The 19,843-nt window shown below is 43.5% G+C and overlaps 1 protein-coding gene across 1 annotated transcript; it reads right to left on the bottom strand.

Moving 5' to 3' along the window:
- Nucleotides 1-714: 714 nt before the first annotated feature.
- On the bottom strand, nucleotides 715-19,783 carry PDCL3 (phosducin like 3). Its single transcript, XM_084844421.1, has 6 exons — nucleotides 19,639-19,783; nucleotides 12,851-12,983; nucleotides 8,816-8,906; nucleotides 5,807-5,950; nucleotides 5,471-5,679; nucleotides 715-3,066 (listed from the first exon to the last, which is right to left on the bottom strand). The coding sequence occupies exons 1-6, from the start codon at nucleotides 19,642-19,644 to the stop codon at nucleotides 2,921-2,923; spliced, it is 729 nt and encodes a 242-aa protein (XP_084700547.1). The 5' UTR covers nucleotides 19,645-19,783; the 3' UTR covers nucleotides 715-2,920.
- Between the last annotated feature and the right edge of the window lie 60 nt (nucleotides 19,784-19,843).

Raw genomic sequence — 19,843 nt, 5'->3', positions numbered from 1 at the left:
AGCCTTTGGTCTCCACAGTAATGTTGTAAGCTAATCTAGGATTAGATTAAAGTGGCCACGGTGGCTTAGTGGTTAAGAAGCTGAACTGCAGACTGGAAGGTCGGCAGGACAGCAGTTCGAGACCCAAGTGCTGCGTGACAGAGTGAGCGCCCGTCTTCAGTCCCAGCTTCTGCCAACCTAGCAATTCGAAAGCAAGAAATTGCAAGTAGATAAATAGGTACCGCCTCGGCGGGAAAGGTAACAGCGTTCCGTGCACCTTGGTGTTCGGTCATGCCGGCCACATGACCACGGAAGCGTCTTCGGACAGCGCTGGCTCTTCGGCTTAGAAACGGGGATGAGCACTGCACCCTAGAGTCGGACACGACTGGTTGGGGACACCTTTCCTTTTTTTTTAAATCTAGGATAGCAAGTTTTAAGAAAATAAAAGTTTCCTTCAGCTATGTAGATACTTGTGTGCACCACAGAATTTTGTGGACTAAGGCCCAAATTTAACATTACATACCGTTCCATGGAATAGAATGAAGACATGCTGTTTCTAGTCGCAGGCTAGCACAGGTGGGCAGGGTGCTAACCTTTTCCCAACCCCCATTAATTTTATTTTTAATTATTACATCCCAAGTCTCAGTCCAACACTCCAGTGTTTTCTCCCATCCCTATAGGAATTAATATGGGTGTTTGTCTTCATAAAGTAAATTAAATCAATGATCTCCATTTATATATAACTTTTTTTTTATATAAGGTTGAGAAGAATAAGAGTATACATTTTATACAGAGAAGGCAGTGCATCTCCTGGAAGTATGTTGCATGTATAGTCTGGTAACTTTTTTATTGTCCATCTGATGATGTCCTTTCAGTGTATTTTTGTTGGCTGTATAATAATTTTTTAAAAATAAAATACATTAAATAAAAGATGTCTTTATATGCTATAAACGCATAATTTGTTGGTGAAATTTAAAAGGGTCAAATTGACTTAAAATGTAAGGTATCAGGTATTTCTTGCTTTTGCATACTAAACCTTTTTTAACCAAATTGAAAAAAGACACGCCTCCATAGAGCCCTTTGAAATATGACAGCCTATAAAAAGTACCCAAGTTTAAATTGAAAAAAAATATGCCACCAACCTCTGAACAGTGCACAAGGTTTGGGTGCAAAGTGGTGGAAGTGATGGTTCAATAATCCTTTCCCAATCTGTTTCCATTCCATGGCAGATAAATCCAGCTATTTCAACATGCATCATTATAAAAACTACCTATTTTTTTATAATGCACATACATTTTACAATTCAAACTGGGCACTTTACATTTTGAAACTGGATAAAAAAAGTGTAAATTCAGTCTTGCAGTTCCGCTAGATTCAAACTGTATGAAATAACATGTAGTAGAGTTCTTCTTGGGCTGTACTACCTTAGACTGCAGGTGAGTCGCATATTTGACTACTCCCTCATATATTAAAAGAAACACAGCCTCCTGCACATGGAAAAGTAGCATGTGAGGGTGAAGGATGTAGCTTTCTTCCTGACATGTTACCTTCCCAGGTGCAGTCTTTTTGTTTTAAATCTGGAGCAATATTACAACATAAAATCCCTCCCTTCAAATCTGAAATAGCACAGTCCAATTGGCCATTATATTTAATATGTTACTCAATAAAATGTCCACAAAGTTGAAGAATCACTGCATTTTATTGCATAGTTTTTATTACAACTTTTATGGACAACATAAAATATAGTTACGGCTGTCATTAAGTTACCTACTCATAATTCAAGACTGAAATGTACTGCTTCATTTAGAGAGAGGGAAAGAGAGGCACAGCCATTAAGGGCGCAATCCTATGGGGATAGATGGCCACCTCCGAACTCTGAGGTGACCGCCTATCCAATGCAGGGCAACAGAAGCACGGAGGGGATCATTCCCTCCGCATTTCTCCTGCCCTGCTTTTTCGGCTAGATAGCCAATTTCAGCTGTCTAGCCGTGGGAAAGCAAAGCGGGGGAGGATGTGTCGTACCAGCATTTCTGCCTTCCCCACCCTGGAACGCCCCATTTTGGCCGCTTTGTGCTCCTCTTCTGAGCAGGGAGCTCAGGGCCACTCCACACTGCCTGCAAGGCAGCGTGGAAGGGGGGGGAGGTTCCTGGAAAACCACATATCCTATGGCCGTCTAGCCGCTGACTAGTGGCCATGTGATTGCTCCCTCCATTGTGCAAAATCAAGAACATCAAGGGAAAAAAGAGATGTTACTGTTTAAAAACATCCTCAGGCCGTGTTTCAAGATCAAATTAAAATATGCCACATCTCCTTTAGACATACAGTAACTTTGCTAATTTTATGAGCTTTCAGGATTTTAAAATAAATTCACAAATACTCTCACTATAATTCAGAGACTTTGGTGGAAATATTAATCTACTATTGCTGGATTTCGCTAATGAAGTATTCAGAACGTTCAATACAATACAATTCTTGAAAAATTCGTCATGTATTTTTATTCAAGAATCAAGTCTTGCATCACAGCCATTTTCTGAGAGTAGTGGAGTTCTTAACCTTTGGCAGAAGCATAACAATGACTACACAGTATAGTAGTTAAAGTTATTGTGGTGCAGAGGGGAGAAAATCACTCATTGATGGTAAGGGAACATGCAAATACCATGAGGTTCAAACTAGTGTTGATATTAACTCCACTGTGGAGAATGTCTGCCACAGTGCCTCCAGTGGCAACTGAACTGGGATTTGTGAGGAAGCTTTAAATTCCCTCCAATTTAACCCTCTGCAAGCTTATACACAACCATACTTTCTTTTAGAAATGAAAATCCACCAGTGGTACTTATTAGGCTGCGTTTATATGCACTCTTACATGGAAGAAAATCCCATGGAATTCAGTCAAGACTAACTTCTGAGGAACCAGGCATAAAACTGGACTCTGCAGGACAACTTAATCATCATCCGAGTCGCTTTCTTCTCTCCTCGTTGGAACAGAGTACTTGATTGAAGTCATCAGCTGGTCCTGTATCTGTTTCTTGGGGTTATCCTCCAGGTCTGTCTTGATGGCACCACACTCGGAAATCTTCCATTCCAATTCTATGTACAAGGAAGAAAAATGATATGTAGTGATGACTTACCAAGTTGGAAGGAAGAAAGTGTCACTGCGTTTCTGGATATTTGGACACACACCTCCATCTTCTCTTTTCTATTCCACTTTTACTACAGTGCTACATTCCACACAACTCTTTAAAGCAATCTTGAAAATGTATATGCACTAATTGAGGGGACACTATGTCTGTTTAGAGATGGACAGAAGCAAGTCCATATTTAGAATTGTTGTCAGGGGAGGAAGAAGTCTATATATTTTCCAGAGTTAACAACTGTTAATGTTTTGATTGCATCTTTTATAGAGATTTTAAACAACCCAAAACGACACATATGCCCTACTCCCCATTATGCCTTGCTTATTCTTTTACTGTGAAACACTTCCCGCTTAGCAGCAGGCCTTGATTACATGGGCTCAAATTGGCTTACACCCCAGAAGTGGAAGAAAGTCAATACTGCAAGTTAATCAGATGTCCCACTATTAGCTCTGCTGGTCATCTAATCAGCCAACCTCATTGAAGTTGGACAAAAAAGGGAAATTAACATGATCCTGACTCTCTACTCAAGCAAGTTAACTTGTACCAGAGATTCAGTGATATAAATCCAGAGAGATTGTGGCTTGCAGAGCTGGGGAAAGATGAGAGAACCAAATTAGGTGGACCACATTAGGTGGTCTCCCATTTATATATCCATGCTGGAGAAGATATTCACACTGTCTGTGGATGGACGTGCAAATGAATCTCTATATTGGAAAAAAAAAGTATGACGTAACCCTTGGGGTGGGCAAAAAGTAGATCTCCAGATAGTTTGGACTTCCAACTCCCAGCATTCCTGACCATTGGCCATGCTGGCAGGGGATTCTGGGAGTTGAAGTCCAAAACATCTGCAGACCTACCTTCTGCCCACCACCCCTTAGGTGGCAATCCTATGCAAATATATCTAGGAGTAAGTTCCACTGAACTCAGTGGGACTTACTTCTGAGCAGACATGCACAGGATTGCACTGTCAGTTTGCAGGACTCCAAATGTCTCTGGGTATGGACAGGAGTGTTACTACCTTTGAGAATTTACACTGTGGCTGCATTTTTCTCCCTAAGACTATTTTTTGCTATAAAGACTTTTCATCTTCCACCCCCAGCTCTTCCTCATTTGTTGAAATCACTTCATAATAAAGAGAAAATGCCTCTTACATACAAGGTATCAATTTCAGTAAATGCAACATAAACAATGCAAGCTCAAGTCATGCAGAAGTAAACTACCCTGCAAGGGGTGACACAAACTCAACCCCTATGACAGGAAAGTTAAAACTTCCTATGACCTAAGATTAAAACAAATTCACAGCTCATATACAAACACCAGTTCAGGATAGCTCCAACCAACAGGTGATGTTTTATTTTTATTTTTTTTATTTATTGAATTTCTTAATCGTCCATCTGGCCGGTCACCTGGCCACTCTGGGCGATGTACAGCAATACAATTTTAAAACAATAAAATTCAACTTTAAAACATCATATTTCTAAAAATACCCTAACCCACCCTAAATGCCTGCCCGAACAACCATGTTTTTAATGCGTGGCAGAAGCTCATTAAAGAGGGGGCATGGTGGAGTTCCCTAGGGAGGGAGTTCCAAAGAGTAGAGGCCACCACAAAGAAGGCCCTCTCCCTCGTCCCCACCAGCCTAGCTGTCCTGGCTGATGGGACAGAGGGAAGGCCATCCACGGCTGATCTTGTTAAGCAGCCTGTCTGGTGTTGCTGGAGGCGCTCCTTAAGATAGGCTGGATACATATTGGATACATATTGTAGGAATGGAAGAAGGAAGAGGAAGGTTTTTGAGGACCAGAGAGCTCAAGAGGCCCCAAGCTCCACTTAGAGCAGGGGTGGGCAACTGTGGGAAGTCCGGGGGGGGACGGGGGACATTTTCACCCCCTGGACCGTCCCCCGTGGGCCACACTATGAGGAGAAAAAACATTAAAACACTTTTTTAATCCATAGCATTGAGTAGCACTTGAAAGGGAGACATTTAGCTTGTTTGCAAACAAGCTAAATTTGTCCCTTTTAGTGCTCCACAGCTGCTGTGGTGTGCCATTTAGTTTTTTGTTTTAAAAAGTCACTTCAGGGTGCATGGAGGGACAGTGAGAGCCGTGATGGGATGGTGGTGGCAAGGGCTGCATACAGGCAGTAGGTTGTGTGTTGCCCACGTCTGATTGAGAGCTACTTTGTGTGTTATATTTTTTTCTCCATGGAAAATACCTCTATGCCAGAAAACGTAAAGGCACACCAGAATTGCTGGTAGGGGGAGGAACCATTGTTCAGAGGCAGAGCAAATGTGCTGCCCTGCATGCATAAAGCTCCCAGGTTCTATTCCTGGCATCTCCAGCTAAGAGGCAACTACTTACCATCTCTTGTCAGGTTCATGCCTCCAAACAGTAGTGGTCCAATAAACTGGGCCCTGATGTCCCCTTCGAGGTAGATGAAGATGGTGGGGAGGTTTCTATCTGGGTAGTTGGGTATGCAGGTTGTAGAAATGGCTTTGACAAACTTGACATCTGGAAATTTCTTGGCAATTCCATTTAAGTGTTGGTTTATCAAGGCACAGAGGGGAATACTGGATTTTTAAGAAAAGGAAAAAAATCAATTCAAGAAACATGCAATCTTGCTATGTCGGGGCACATTACGAAGACCAAATTTACTACAGAAAAACTAACAGCAAAAGCCTTGAAAGGTTTGCTTACCCTTGCTTGTAAAGATGCAATATCACCCAAATATCCTTGCCAGCTTTGGTAATTTCTTGGACATAATCCTGGCCAGAGATCTCTAAAACTTGCCCAAATTTATTCTTTGCTTGAGATGCATTCCATTCTGCTAGCCTTTGCTGCCTGCACCATGGAGAGTCAGAAGACATAAAAAACATAAAAATGGATTCAAGACCACAGACAGGACTGAGCGTTCAAAACCCTTCACGTTCATGATCTCGGCAATCTTTACAACACCCGCAAAAGTAGGTAGCATTTTTACCCCTGTATCAGAGATGGGAGCTGAGACTACAAATAATGACTTGCCTAAGGCTATGACTGATTTTATAGCTGGGGCGGGCAACTTGCTCCCATCATCCCTCACTATTGCCCATGCTGGCTAGGGGCTTAATGGGAGTTGTAGGGCAAAACATCTGGAAGGCCCTAAGTTGCCCACCCCTGGTTTATAGTATGGTAAAGGCAAGATTTGAACCAGGGACTTCCAAGTTCATAGCTCAGCTATTACTTGTACTAATAGCTCTTCCCCTTGCTACACAACATGGAAGGGCAGGAGGGGGAAGTAAGGTTGGGAAAGTTGATGATTGGTTAAAATAAGTCAAAATGTAACAAGGGTGGCACTAGGTGGGGAAGGGAAGGACATTTAAAAGTGGGACATACATCACTGATAGTTTCCAGGACTAAGATGGAAGATACCCCGGTACCCCTGTGCTGGAGGTGCAGCCTGTTCTCAGCTCCCTACCAGCCATCACTACCACTGAGGCACATCCCATACCTTGGCGCTAGATGGGAACCATATCCACATTACCACTCCGTGTGATCTGGCCACTAGTGATGGAACAGCTGATGCAAGAGCTTTCCTTACAGTAAATATAAGACGCTGCCTTATACCAAGCCAGCCTTGTATTGTCTGCTCTGATAGACAGAGGATCTCAGGCAGAGGTCTTCCTCATCACCTCCTACCTGGCCATTTTAACTGGAGGTGCCACAGACTGAACTGGGGACTTTCTGCATACAACGCAAGGGCTCTTCTCCTGGTTCCCTCTCTAAATATCTTCATAGAGAATTTCTGTGACTAGGGAAAGAGCTGGACAGCTGTGTTTCCTTTGGAAGAACTGGGCCAGTGCCTTGATTGTAGAGCCCAAGCTAATATCTTTGCTGGCACTGCCAAAAGATCTGGGAATTGGGCTGCCTGTAGGGATGTACGGATTTTGTAAAATCTGTCCTACCTGCATTTCGCAGTTTGTCAGGTGCCTTTCGTTCTGTCGTCTGCTCAATGGAGGAATCATTTCCTGCCAATTTCCTGAATTTGCACAAATTCGCACTTGCAAAAATGTGCAAATTCCCCCCAAATGCATAAATCCTCTCCAAAATGCGCATTTTCATGTTTTAGCCTACGGTGGAAATGCGCATTTTCAGCCTGTGTGTTTTGGGGGGGGGGGGGTGTTACAAATTTTTTTAAAATTCTGCAAAGAATTCCAGAAAATAAAAAAACCGGTCCGCAAGTCTGTGAAATCCGTGCAACTTGAGAAAAGCCAGTCCACTGCAGAATCCATGGATAACATTCATAGAAATCCAAACTCATTTTATTACATTGCAGATTACTCCAACATCCCTAGCTGCCTGACTACAATTTTAATTGCACTTATTTATTTTTTTATTCCCTGCCTTCTACCAAATAATGGCAGTCAAGGAATCTTACGAAAACAATTTAAAATAGATTAAACAATAAAGCACATTAAAATACAATAAAAACAGAACAATTAAAGAATAAAAACAGCACCCAATGCAACAAACTCACTTACAGTCTGAAGCCCTTCTTGAATAAAGCTGTCTTTGCCTGCCAGCAGAAGATCAGCAGAGAGGGAGTAAACCTAGCCTCCCTTGAGAGGGGGTTCCACAGCCAGGGAGCAGCCACCAAAAAGGCCCTGTCTCTTACACCCAAGGAAATATAGGAGACTGCAATGCTCTTGTAGTTTAACTTTTTCTTTTAAAGCATCACATCTCAATTACAAATTATGAGATCCAGACCATGTTGGATACAGGTAGGCTTAGTGGTATTAGTTTTATTCATCACTGAATGTCAATATCACAGAGTTCTATTGATTTACAGACAGGAGATGCAGGGGATAGTGGAGAAATAGCTATCGACCAACCTGCAATATTGAGCAGTTGCTAAAACAGGCACTCTTATTTCTAAACGCAATTTTCATTTTGTATATGTTGAAAGCTGGAAGTGTAGATAATAGACCGTAGAGCTGAATTAGAAGTAACTAGCAAGGACAGATATTTTAAAGAATTCATTTTAGAAGCTACAAGTATCATGGTAAACACTGATAAGAGTCCTCTACTAATGAGAGGGCACCACCTATAGACATGAAAAGCTATTAAAGGATCCCGATTATCATTGAGTAGATGCTGCCTAAAGTTCCTGGTTTCTTGCAACTTTTAGACAAAATCCACCAAGCTTAGTAAAGTCAAGTGTTATTTTAAAATGAGAGAGTAACATTCATCGTGTCCCTTATGGGGTCATTTACAATCACTTACAACGGTGTGAGGTACTGCTCAATTTGACTGGAAGCAAATTAACTCTCATGCAGCACAGCCACCCCATATGGAAAGTGTTTCTCTTCATAAGATTAAACCAGGTGGCCTTAAGAGTTCCACATGGATTGGTTTAATCAAAACCTACTTTTCTGTAACTTTCTAGGAAAGGCACAAGGCTCCATCTTACAATGAGTGTTTAAAGAATTATGTATCCCTTCTGCAGAATATCCAGGATTTTAATCTAAATTACTTAGAGCTTGTTAGCACCTGCTAGTGCACAAGTACCTGAGGAATATAGAGGATGCCAGTAGACTCCATGCTGAGGCACCGTTTGCAATTTATCAATAGCTTCCTACCTTCCCCCAACCCCATAATCCAAGCATTGATTTGTCCCAGTACCAACAAATTCTACTGTCTGTGGAAAGTTCTACAATGTGCTCTAACCTGTACATTTCTATAGCACGTTCATCTTCCTCATTGAATTCATCTTCATTTTCTTCGAGTTCCTCCAAAGTCATGTCTTCATAGGTTTTCACTGATGTGTGAGAAATACAAGATCATCAGTATAGTGTGAACAAAAACCAACTGTTTTTGGAACTCCTAACCAATTCAAGTTCTAATGAGGCTGACAAGGGAGAATTACTCATCAACAACCCTTCCTTTGTGTAAATAATTTAATTCCAAAGCAAGAGACCCTGGCCATTCAGAGTCAATTTAAATTTTATTCAGCAAGCGTTATCTGTCTCGTTTACCTCTGCAAACGCAAATGTATACACTGCAAAGTGTGAAATGGAAATGCAGGTTTGTTAAAATATGGGCTGCAGCTCCCTTCGGCGAGACCACTTTCTGACTGTGTACAAACTCCAGCACATGTGTGTGGCAAACACAATTGCTGCAAAGGAAGAGTGAATCCATTTTAAGTACCAAGCTAGAGCCCAGCTCACACAAAATTCAGAATTACACACCATACCATCTCATTAACTCTGCTCACACAACTTACATCCCCAGAGGGTTCATTTGTTACCAGGCTAAAGCTCCAACTGAGCCAATTCTTCTTTTAGGCAGCAATCATCAGTTTCTTTTCTAAATGACGTAAAATATGGAATGCAATTATAGTCCGCACCAAGGAATATGCTCTTGTTCAATAAAAGATTTTTAACAACCAAAAGAGCACCCCACGGGGTCAAAGATCTCTCTCAAAAAATAGCATTTTCTTCACTGATGGCACTTCAAAGCCATCACTCCAATCCTGGCAAACAGAACTCCAAGGTGCATCAGAAGATATAAAAGGAAGCATCCCATGCCATAAAAGCCCATGACTATTGTCATGAGCTGTTATGTGTGCGCAGACATGCATGTCTATGTGTTTTAAAGATGTTCACCAACTTTTATGCCAGAAACTAGCATAGGCTTGGTGGAGTGTGCAGTTTGCAGAACTCACTTCCTACAGTAAGAACAGAAGGTGTCCTGTTAAAAAAAGAAAAGAAAAAAAGTGCACCTGTCTTTCACTTTGTGCACTTCCACTACAGTAGGGATGGACAACCTGTAGCTCTCCCGATATTGTTGGCCTACAACTCCCATACTTCCTCACCATTGGCTATGCTGACCAGGGTTGACAGGAGCTGCAGTCCAACAATATCCGGACTGCCACAAAGCGTTCACCCCTGCACTAGAGCTAAAACAAAAATTATAAATTTACTATAATGCAGATATAATGGCCAGGTGTGGCCTGTTTCCTGGGTACCCCATGACCAAGCAAGCAGATAAAAGGCCTGGAGGTGGTTCTGAGTGCATTTGGTAGCTGTTCACTGGAACCTCCAACATGAGGTCCAAAGAGGTGTCCCTGCGAGTGAAGGAGGCCATTAGTTTTGTGAAGGAGGCCATTAATTTTCCTCATTAGGCTGAGAAAACCAAATAAACCCATCAGAGAGATAGCAAAAACAGTGGAGTGGCCAATACAACAGTTTGGAACATCCTGAAATAGAAGGAATTAACTGGCAAGCTCAGCAACAGCAAAAGGCCTGGAAGACCACGGAAGACAACTACAGTGGATGACCGCAGAATTCTGCTCATGGTGAAGAGGAACACTTTCACAACATCTAGCCAGGTCAAGAACGCTCTTGAGGAGGCATGTCATTGTCAACACCTACAGTCAAGAGACGGCTTTATGAATGTAAATACAGAGGCTTCACAACAAGGTGCAAACCACTGGTAACCCTCAAGAACAGACAGGCCAGATTAGCCTTTGCCAGCAAACACCTAAAAAAGCCTGCCCAGTTCTGGAATAAGTTTCTTTGGACTGATGGAACCAAGATTAACTTGTACCAGAATGATGGGAAGAGAAAAGTATGGAGAAGAAAAGGAACAACTCATGATCCAAAGCATACCACATCATCTGTCAAACATGGTGGAGGCAGTGTTATGGCATGGGCATGTATGGCTGCCAATGGAACCAGGTCACTGGTGTTTATTGACGACCTGACTGCTGATAAAAGCAGCAGGATGAATTTTGAAGTGAATAGGGCTATACTTTCTGCTCAGATTCAGCTGCCAAACTGATAAGATGCCGCTTCATATTGCAGGTGGCTAATGACCCAAAACATACAGCAAAAGCTACCCAAGAGTTTCTCAAGGCAAAGTGGGATGTTCTTCAATGGCCAAGTCAGTCACCTGATCTCAACCCAATAGAGCATGCTTTTCACTTACTGAAGGCAAGACTGAAGGCAGAAAGATCCACAAACAAGCAGCAGCTGAAGGCAGATGCAGTAAAGGCCTGGCAAAGCATCTTGAGGGAGGGAACGCAGCATTTGGGCATGTCCATGGGTTCCAGACTTCAGGTAGTCATTGTCTGCAAAGGATTTTCATCCAGGTATTAAAGGCGATCCTTAAGTTTGAGATGATGTTGGTTTGTTCCATTACTTATGAGCCACCAATGACGGGTGTGTGTGTATGCCACTGGCTGTACTTCTTGAATGGTTAGTGCCCCACTTTTGTCAAACCTCTTGAATTACAGCTGAAAGTCCTGACTGCGCTCCCATCTGGGTGTGTTTCCTTTCAGCTTCAATGTGGTGGTGTACAGAGGCCAACTGCAAAACAGTTATCCTTGCTCCAATATTTCTGGCCCTTACTGTATGCTAAGAATTCATGAACAAGAGTGCTTCTGAGCACATACTCAACCCAGGAATTTGTGATCAGAACAAGAACCAAGCTCAGAATTTCTGTCATGCAAATATCCACTCCTGGTTTTTCACCTAAGTATTATTTTTCAGCAATCTAATTTGTGTTTGTGCATGGTATCTGGCCCCATTATTTCCTGGCATATAGAAGGGGAAGAAATGGAAGCAGTGACAGATTTTTTTTCTTGGGCTCCAAGATCACCGCAGACGGTGACTGTAGCCATGAAATTAAAAGACACTTTTCCTTGGGAGGAAAGCTATGGCAAACCTAGACAGCATAGTAAGAAGCAGAGACATCACCTTGCCAACAAAGGTTCGTATAATCAAAGCTATGGTTTTCCCAGTAGCAACGTATGGCTGTGAGAGCTGGACTATAAGGAAGGCTGAGCACCAAAAAATTGATGCTTTCGAATTGTGGTGCTGGAGAAGACTCTTACAAGTCCCCTGGACTGCAAGGAGGTCAAATCAGTCAATTCTAAAGGAAATCAACCCTGACTGCTCATTGGAAGGACAGATACTGAAGCTCAAATATTTTGGTCACCTAATGCGAAGAGAAAAGTCACTGGAAAAGACCCTGGTGCTGGGAAAGATTGAAGGCAAATGGAGAAGGGGACGGCAGAGGATGAGATGGCTAGATAGCATCACTGATGCAATGAATATGAACTTGAGCACACTCCGGGAGAGAGCGGAGGATAGGAAGGGCTGGCGTGCTATGGTCCATGGGGTCACAAAGAGTCGGACATGACTTAACGACTGAACAACAACAACAACAATTGTTAGGCAACTGGGAGTCAGAAGCCCTTGCTGAACTACTGCAAATCACGCAGAAATCTACCAGTTGATCCTGATCTACTTTCTGCCCAACACTGCTGGGCTTGTAGTCCCATTAAAAATTAACTAGAAATCTGGACCCAGGCCTGGGTCCATCAACTGTTCTTTAATGTGGATTAAATCCCTATCCTCAAATGTCGATCCATATAGTAAGGACTTCCCTTGGAAGTTCACCAAAGCCTGACCATCTCCCAGAAAGACTGGGAGTTATGTATACCTCTCTTAGTGCCTTTGCTGTTCAAGCCTGATGTTCTGTTAAGACTACCCTTTATATTCTTCTTAGTCACAGGGGAACAAAACAAAACACCAAAGCCCTTGTCACAGGCAATCCAAACCTCAAAACGCAATGAGTGTACAAAGCCCGCCTTCGTCTGCACTGCAAAGGCTCATACACTCTGAACTGGCAAATAGCCAGGCAAGATAGATTACAGAAGTATCACATTAATTCAGCTCTCTAAACTGGATTGCTTACCAACTGATTGTTGCTGGAGGATCTGTAGCTCCCTCTCCTCTTCAGCCTGTTCTTGCTCTTTCAGCTTTTCCTTTGGAGGAAGGATGCCCTTTTTACGTAAGATGTCATTCCATTCTGTGTCTGCGTTAGGATCCTAGAACACACAAAATTAGAGACAGAAACACTATCAGATTCCAAACTTCCACCACATACAGTTTAGACTACTGAACGCTAAACTGAGGAATGAACTGGTGGCCTGTTTGAAAAGCAGCCAAGAATGCGGTTGTCTGGTTCCTTGCATGTTGTCTGATCTGAAGAGATAATGCTACAGAGATCCAAAGCATATGTTGCTTTCAAGATGTGGCAAGCTTACTCTCTGGAGCAGGGATGGGGAACCTTTGGCACATGGGCCTAATCCAGCCCATGGAGATGTCCATCCGGCCCATGGAGCCCTGATGGAATCCCCACCATTATCTCTGATCTACGGTAACTTGCAGCTCAATCCTAACCTCAACTTACACCTGCTAGGTAAGTGCTAGTGTCTAGTTATACTGGCAGAGCACAAGCATATGCCAGTGTTAGGAATGTAAGCTAGCACTACAGTTGTGCCAGCATAACCACAACATTAAAAAAATTCCTCTGGCACAAGGGCCAAAAATGGGTGGCATTAGATGTATGATGAGGTTGGGAGAAGAACTTAGTCCAAATCCTATGCTCAGGATTTTGGAGAGTTGGAGTGCCTGGTTTTAAAGGAGAACCTAGATATAGTGAGCTTTACGGAAACCTATGGGCATCTCTGGTTATAAACTCTATAGGAAGGACAGGGAAGGGTGTACTGGGGGAGATATTGCTCTGCACTTCAAAGAGGGCATAGTGTCAAGCAGACTAGAAAACCTAAAAGGGGCAGACTCATCTTCAGAAGTGCTGTGGGTGACAATATCAGGTCCCAAAAATAGTTTAGTACTAGGAACATGCTATCATCCCCTGGACCAGAACACTCAGGGTGATCTTGAGATAGAAAATGAAAACAGGGAAGAATCCAAACGAGGACATGTTGTAATAATGAGTGACTTCAATTACTCATTGACTGGATAAATGCATATTCCAGTCACATCCAAGAAGTTAAATATCTTGATGCCATAAATGACTGTGCCCTAGGTCTGTGTGCATGGAACTGACTGGAGGAGAGGTGATCTGGTAATCCTAAGCAGTGTTGCCCAGGACCTCATGTGAGATGTCAGTGTTGTCGAACCAACTGGAAACAGTGTCCATAGTGCTATCAGGATTAATATATATTTAAGTGGAAAATTGCCAAGGAAGTCCAACAAAGTCACATTTGACTTCAAAAGAGGAAACGTCTCTAAAATGGGGGAACTGGTAAAAAAAAAAAAAAAGGAGAAGTTGAAAGGGGGAGTCAAGAGGGTTAAATCCCTTTAAAATGCTTGGAGGTTACTCAAATCCATAATAATAGAAGCTCAGGTAGAATGTATACCACCAGTTAGGAAAGGTAGCAACAAATCCAAGAGGTCACTGGCATGGTTAATGAGCAGTGTCAAAGAAGCTATTAGAGAAAAGAAGGCTTTCTTCTGTAAATGAGAACAAAAAGGAACACAGACTTGCACAAAGGAAATGCAAGCAGACAATGGATAGGCCTGCTCATGGGGGGAGGGCGGTTAGGGTAACTACGGGGGGGGGGGGGCGGTAAGTGAAACCATGATATGTGGTCCCATTACATGACCAGCAATCACGCAGCACCATGTGGTTCCACTAACTGATGTTTTCAGGAAGGGGGTCTGATGAACTAAGGCAAATAGTGGTGACAAAAGAAAGAATCTCTCAACCTTATTGAGAAAGTGAATAAATCACCAGGCCCAGATGGTATCCATCCTAGAGTTCTTAAGGGTGCAATCCTATGAGTATTTAGACAGAAAAAAGTCCTACAGCTCCCAGCATGCCTCAACCGTACAGAACTCAAATGTGAAATTGCTGATCTTCTAACAAAAATATATCAATGTCCCTATGATTAGCTTCTGTATCAAAAATGGCCAAAAGGGATTCAGGGGCACACGGAAAATTACAGGCTGGTTAGCTTAATGTCTGTTCTGGATAAATGGGTTGAAAGCATTATTAATGATAAAATTCATACGTATATAGAAGGGCAAGCCTTGCTGAAAAAGAATCAACATGGTTTCCACAAAGGTACGTCCTGTATTGCTAATCTTTTATAGAGTTTTTTTGAGAGTGTCAATAAACATGTGGACAGGAATGATTTGGTAGACACTGTTTACTTTGACTTCAAAAAGGCTTTTGACAAAATCCCTTACCGAAGACTCCTGTGCAAACTTAGCAGTCACAGAATAAGAGAAGAGGTTCTCTTACGGATCAGTAACTGATTAAAGAATAAAAAATATAGAGTAGGAATAAATGGTAAATTCTCCCAATGGAGGGATATAAACAATGGGGTCCCACAGGGATCCGTATTGGGACCAATACTTTTCAGTTTGTTCACAAATGATCTGGAATTAGGAGTAAACAGTGAGGTGGCCAAGTTTGCTGATGACACCTAATAGTTTAGGGTGGTTAAAGCAAAAAGGGATTGCAAGGAGCTCCAAAAGGATCTCTCCAATCTGGGAGAATGGGCATCAAAAGGACAATTGTGGTTCAATATAAGCAAGTGTAAAGTGATGCATGTTGGGGGAAAAAATCTTGCTTATAAACTGGTAGGATTGAGCTAGCAGTGACTGACCAAGAAAACGATATTGGGATTGTGGTGGACAGCTCTACGAAAATGTTGACTCAGTGTGCAGTTGCTGTGAAAAAGGCAAATTCCATGTTAGGCATAAGTAGGAAAGGAATAAAAAGTAAAACCACCAAGATCACAGTGCCCTTATACAAATCTATGGTGCGACTACACTTGGAATACTGTGTACAGTTCTGCTCCCCACACTTAAAAAAGGATATTGTAAAGTGGACAGGCATGGCGAATTTAATTCAGGTGACCATCATATCTACTATTGTGGGCAAGAATCCCTTAGAAGAAATGGAGTAGCACTCATAGTCAACAAAAGGGTGGGAAAAGCAGTACTGGGGTACAATCTCAAAAACGGTAGAATGATCTCAGTACGAATCCAAGGCAAACCATTCAACATCACAGTAATTCAAGTCTATGCCCCAACCACTGAGGCCGAAGAAGCTGAGGTTGATCGGTTCTGTGAAGACCTACAACACCTTCTAGAACTAACACCAAACAAAGTTGTCCTCTTCATCATAGGGATTAGAATGCTAAAGTAGGGAGTCAAGAAATCACCGGGATAACAGGCTGGCATGGCCTTGGTGTACAAAATGAAGCAGGACAAAAGCTAAAGAGTTTTGCCAAGAGAACACACTGATCATAGCAAACACTCTTTTCCAACAGCACAAGAGACGACTCTACACATGGACATCACCAGATGGTCAATATTGAAATCAGATTGATTATGTCCTTTGCAGCCAAAGATGGAGAAGCTCTATACAGTCAGTCAAAACAAGACCTGGAGCTGACTGTGGCTCAGATCATGAGCTTCTTGTTGCAAAATTTTGGCTTAAATTGAAGAACGTAGGGAAACCACTAAACCATTCAGGTATGACCTCAATCATATCCCTTATGAATATACAGTGGAGGTGAGGAATAGATTTCAGGGATTAGTCCTGACAGACAGAGTGCCTGAGGAACTATGGACGGAGGTCCGTAACATTGTTCAGGAGGTAGCAACTCAATCCATCCCAAAGAAAAAGAAATGCAAGAAAGCAAAGTGGCTGTCTGAGGAGGCTTTACAAGTAGCTCACGAAAGAAGGGAAGCGAAAAGCAAGGGAGAAAGGGGAAGATATATCCAACTGAATGCAGAGTTCCACAGAATAGCAAGGAGAGATAAGAAGGCCTTCTTAAATGAACAATGCAAGGAAATCGAGGAAAACAACAGAATGGGAAAGACTAGAGATCTCTTCAAGAAAATTGGAGATCTCAAGGGAACGTTTTGTGCAAAGACGGGCATGATAAAGGACAAAGAAGGCAGGGACCTAACAGAAGCAGATGAGATTAAAAAGAGGTGGAAAGAATACACAGAAGAACTATACAGGAAAGATCTGAATGTCCCTGATAGCCATGATAGTGCAGTCACTGAACTTGAGCCGGACATCCTCGAGAGTGAAGTCAAGTGGGCCTTAGGAAGCATTACTAACAACAAAGCTAGCGGAGATGACAGTATTCCAGCTGAACTATTTAAAATCCTAAAAGATGATGCTGTTAAAGTGCTGCATTCAATATGCCAACAAATTTGGAACACTCAACAGTGGCCACAAGACTGGAAAAGGTCAGTTTACATTCCAGTTCCAAAGAAGGGCAACGCCAAAGAGTGTTGGCACAATTGCGCTCATTTCCCATGCCAGCAAGGTGATGCTCAAAATCCTACAAGCTAGGCTTCAGCAGTATGCGAACCGACAATTACCCGAAGTACAAGCTGGGTTTCGAAGATGCAGAGGAATTGATCTCTAGTTCCTGCATTCGCTGCATGATGGAGAAAGCAAGAGAATTCCAGAAAAACGTCTATTTCTGCTTCACTGACTACGCTAAAGCCTTTGATTGTGTGGATCACAACAAAATGTGGCAAATTCTTAAAGTGATGGGAGTACCAGACCACCTTACCTGTCTCCTGAGAAACCTGTACGAGGGTCAAGAAGCAACAGTAAGAACCAGACACGGAACAACCGAGTGGTTCAAAATAGGGAAAGGAGTACAACAAGGCTGCATATTGTCACCCTGCTTATTTAACTTATATGCAGAGTACATCATGAGAAACGCCGGGTTGGATGAATCAGAGGTCAGAATTAAGACTGCCGGGAGAATTATCAACAACCTCCGATATGCAGACGATACCACCCTAATGGCAGAAAGCGAAGAGGATCTAACGAGCCTCTTGTTGAGGGTGAAAGAGGAGAATGCAAAAGCTGGTTTGAAACTCAACATTAAAAAAAACGAAGATCATGGCATCTGGCCCTATCACTTCCTGGCATATAGAAGGGGAAGAAATGGAAGCAGTGACAGATTTTACTTTCTTGGGCTCCAAGATCACCGCAGACGGTGACTGTAGCCATGAAATTAAAAGACGCTTGCTCCTTGGGAGGAAAGCTATGGCCAACCTAGACAGCATAGTAAGAAGCAGAGACATCACCTTGCCGACAAAGGTCCGTCTAATCAAAGCTATGGTTTTCCCAGTAGTAATGTATGGCTGTGAGAGCTGGACTATATGGAAGGCTGAGCGCCGAAGAATTGATGCTTTTGAACTGTGGTGCTGGAGAAGATTCTTACGAGTCCCCTGGACTGCAAGGAGGTCAAATCAGTCAGTCCTAAAGGAAATCAACCCCGAGTGCTCATTGGAAGGACAGATACTGAAGCTGAAGCTCAAATATTTTGGCCACCTAATGTGAAGAGAAAACTCTCTGGAAAAGACCCTGATGCTGGGAAAGACTGAAGGCAAAAGGAGAAGGGGACGGCAGAGGATGAGATGGCTAGATAGCATCACGGATGCAATGAATATGAACTTGAGCATGGTCCGGGAGAGAGCGCAGGACAGGAAGGCCTGGCGTGCTATGGTCCATGGGGTCACGAAGAGTCGGACACGACTGAACAACAACAAAGTTGGGAAAAGTGGAAAAAAGGGCAACTAAGAGGGCTGGCACAGCAACTTCCATATGAGGAAAAGGTTATAACATCTGGGGCTGTTTAGCCTAGAGGAAAGGAGAGTAAGCAGAGACATGATAGAGGTGTACAAAATTATTCATGGTGTGGAGAAAGTGGATAGGGAAACATTTTTCTCCCACTCATAATATTAGAACCCAGGGTCATCCCATGAAGCGGATTGGTTGGAGATTCAGGACAGATAAAACCAAGCACTTCTTCACACAGCACATAGTTAAACTATGGAATTCACTATGAGTGAATTTGGATGGCTTTAAAAGGGGATTGGACAAATTCCTAGAGGAGGAGTCTATCAATGGCTACTAGTCCTGATGGCTCCAGTATCAGAGGCAGTATGCCTATGTACACCAGCTGCTGGGGAACATGGGCAGGAGGCTGCTGTTGCGCTCATATCCTACTTGTGGGTTTCCCGTGGGCAGCTGGTTGGCTACTGTGCGAACAGTATGCTGGACTAGACGGACCCTTGGCCTGATCCAGCAGGGCTGTTCTTGTTTCTGTTCTCCCCAGCACAAGGAGTATTTGGGGAGCAATTTCTTTGAGAACTCGGAAAATTCGACTCCCAGCCCGGACCTACCCTTGAAAGAGCACCAACTCCCGACTTTGTTTCCACTTACGCGCTACGCCTACCCACTCCTCGCTACACGGAAATGCAGCCTCGGGCGCATGCTCACGACAAGCGCCAGCCCCCTCCCAGCCAGAAAGAGGCTGGGGCTTGGGAGGCCGTTCCTTTACAGGCAGGAGGGCGATCACGTGTAACTCTGTAACCCAACACCCGGGAAGCAGAAAGCGCGCTGGCCAAGAGAACCTTCCGGGTTTCGCTCAGCGGAGTATCCCCCCTCGACCCACACGCTGAGCCAAGTCGCCCGCCCAGAGGCCGGCGAAACCCGAGCGGAACTAGTGTCAAGGCCACACGACCCCGCCGTCCATCTCCGCGTGGGGTTCTCCAGATTCCCGCCAAACTGATCCCAGAAGGATCAAGCAGAGATCCCCTGTAGGGTTTCTCCCAGATACACATTTTGTGTGTGCGTGAGTCCTTCTCTCCCTCTTGTGGAGGATACAGCTCAAGATGGCTCACCTGCATGCTGGGGCGTAAACTGTTCTGCTGCCACTAAGGCTGAAGCCTGAAGATCCCCTGGAGAGGCGAGCGATCCTGGAGAGCGCTGGGCAGGTCCTGCGGACTGGGCGCCTTCCCGAGCGCAGAACTCTCACTCCGAGCACACAGCCGACGCCTCCCCGAGTTGCCCTTATTAGGGCTGATCCGGGCACTTCCCCCGTGTGCT

The sequence above is a fragment of the Heloderma suspectum genome, chromosome 3 (assembly GCF_057233095.1).
Source record: "Heloderma suspectum isolate Gila_16-S chromosome 3, 16-S_ref, whole genome shotgun sequence".
NCBI classification, from domain to species: Eukaryota; Metazoa; Chordata; class Lepidosauria; order Squamata; family Helodermatidae; genus Heloderma; species Heloderma suspectum.
This window is presented reverse-complemented; position numbering and strand designations above follow the sequence as displayed.

Excerpts from the sequence above, each read along its gene's own strand:
- PDCL3 (XM_084844421.1), bottom strand. Across the intron at positions 8,907-12,850 it reads CCTCCAGCAACAATCAGTTG|TGAAAACCTATGAAGACATG; the intron begins GTAAGCAATCCA and ends CTCACACATCAG. Across the intron at positions 3,067-5,470 it reads CATGAACCTGACAAGAGATG|AATTGGAATGGAAGATTTCC; the intron begins GTAAGTAGTTGC and ends CCTTGTACATAG.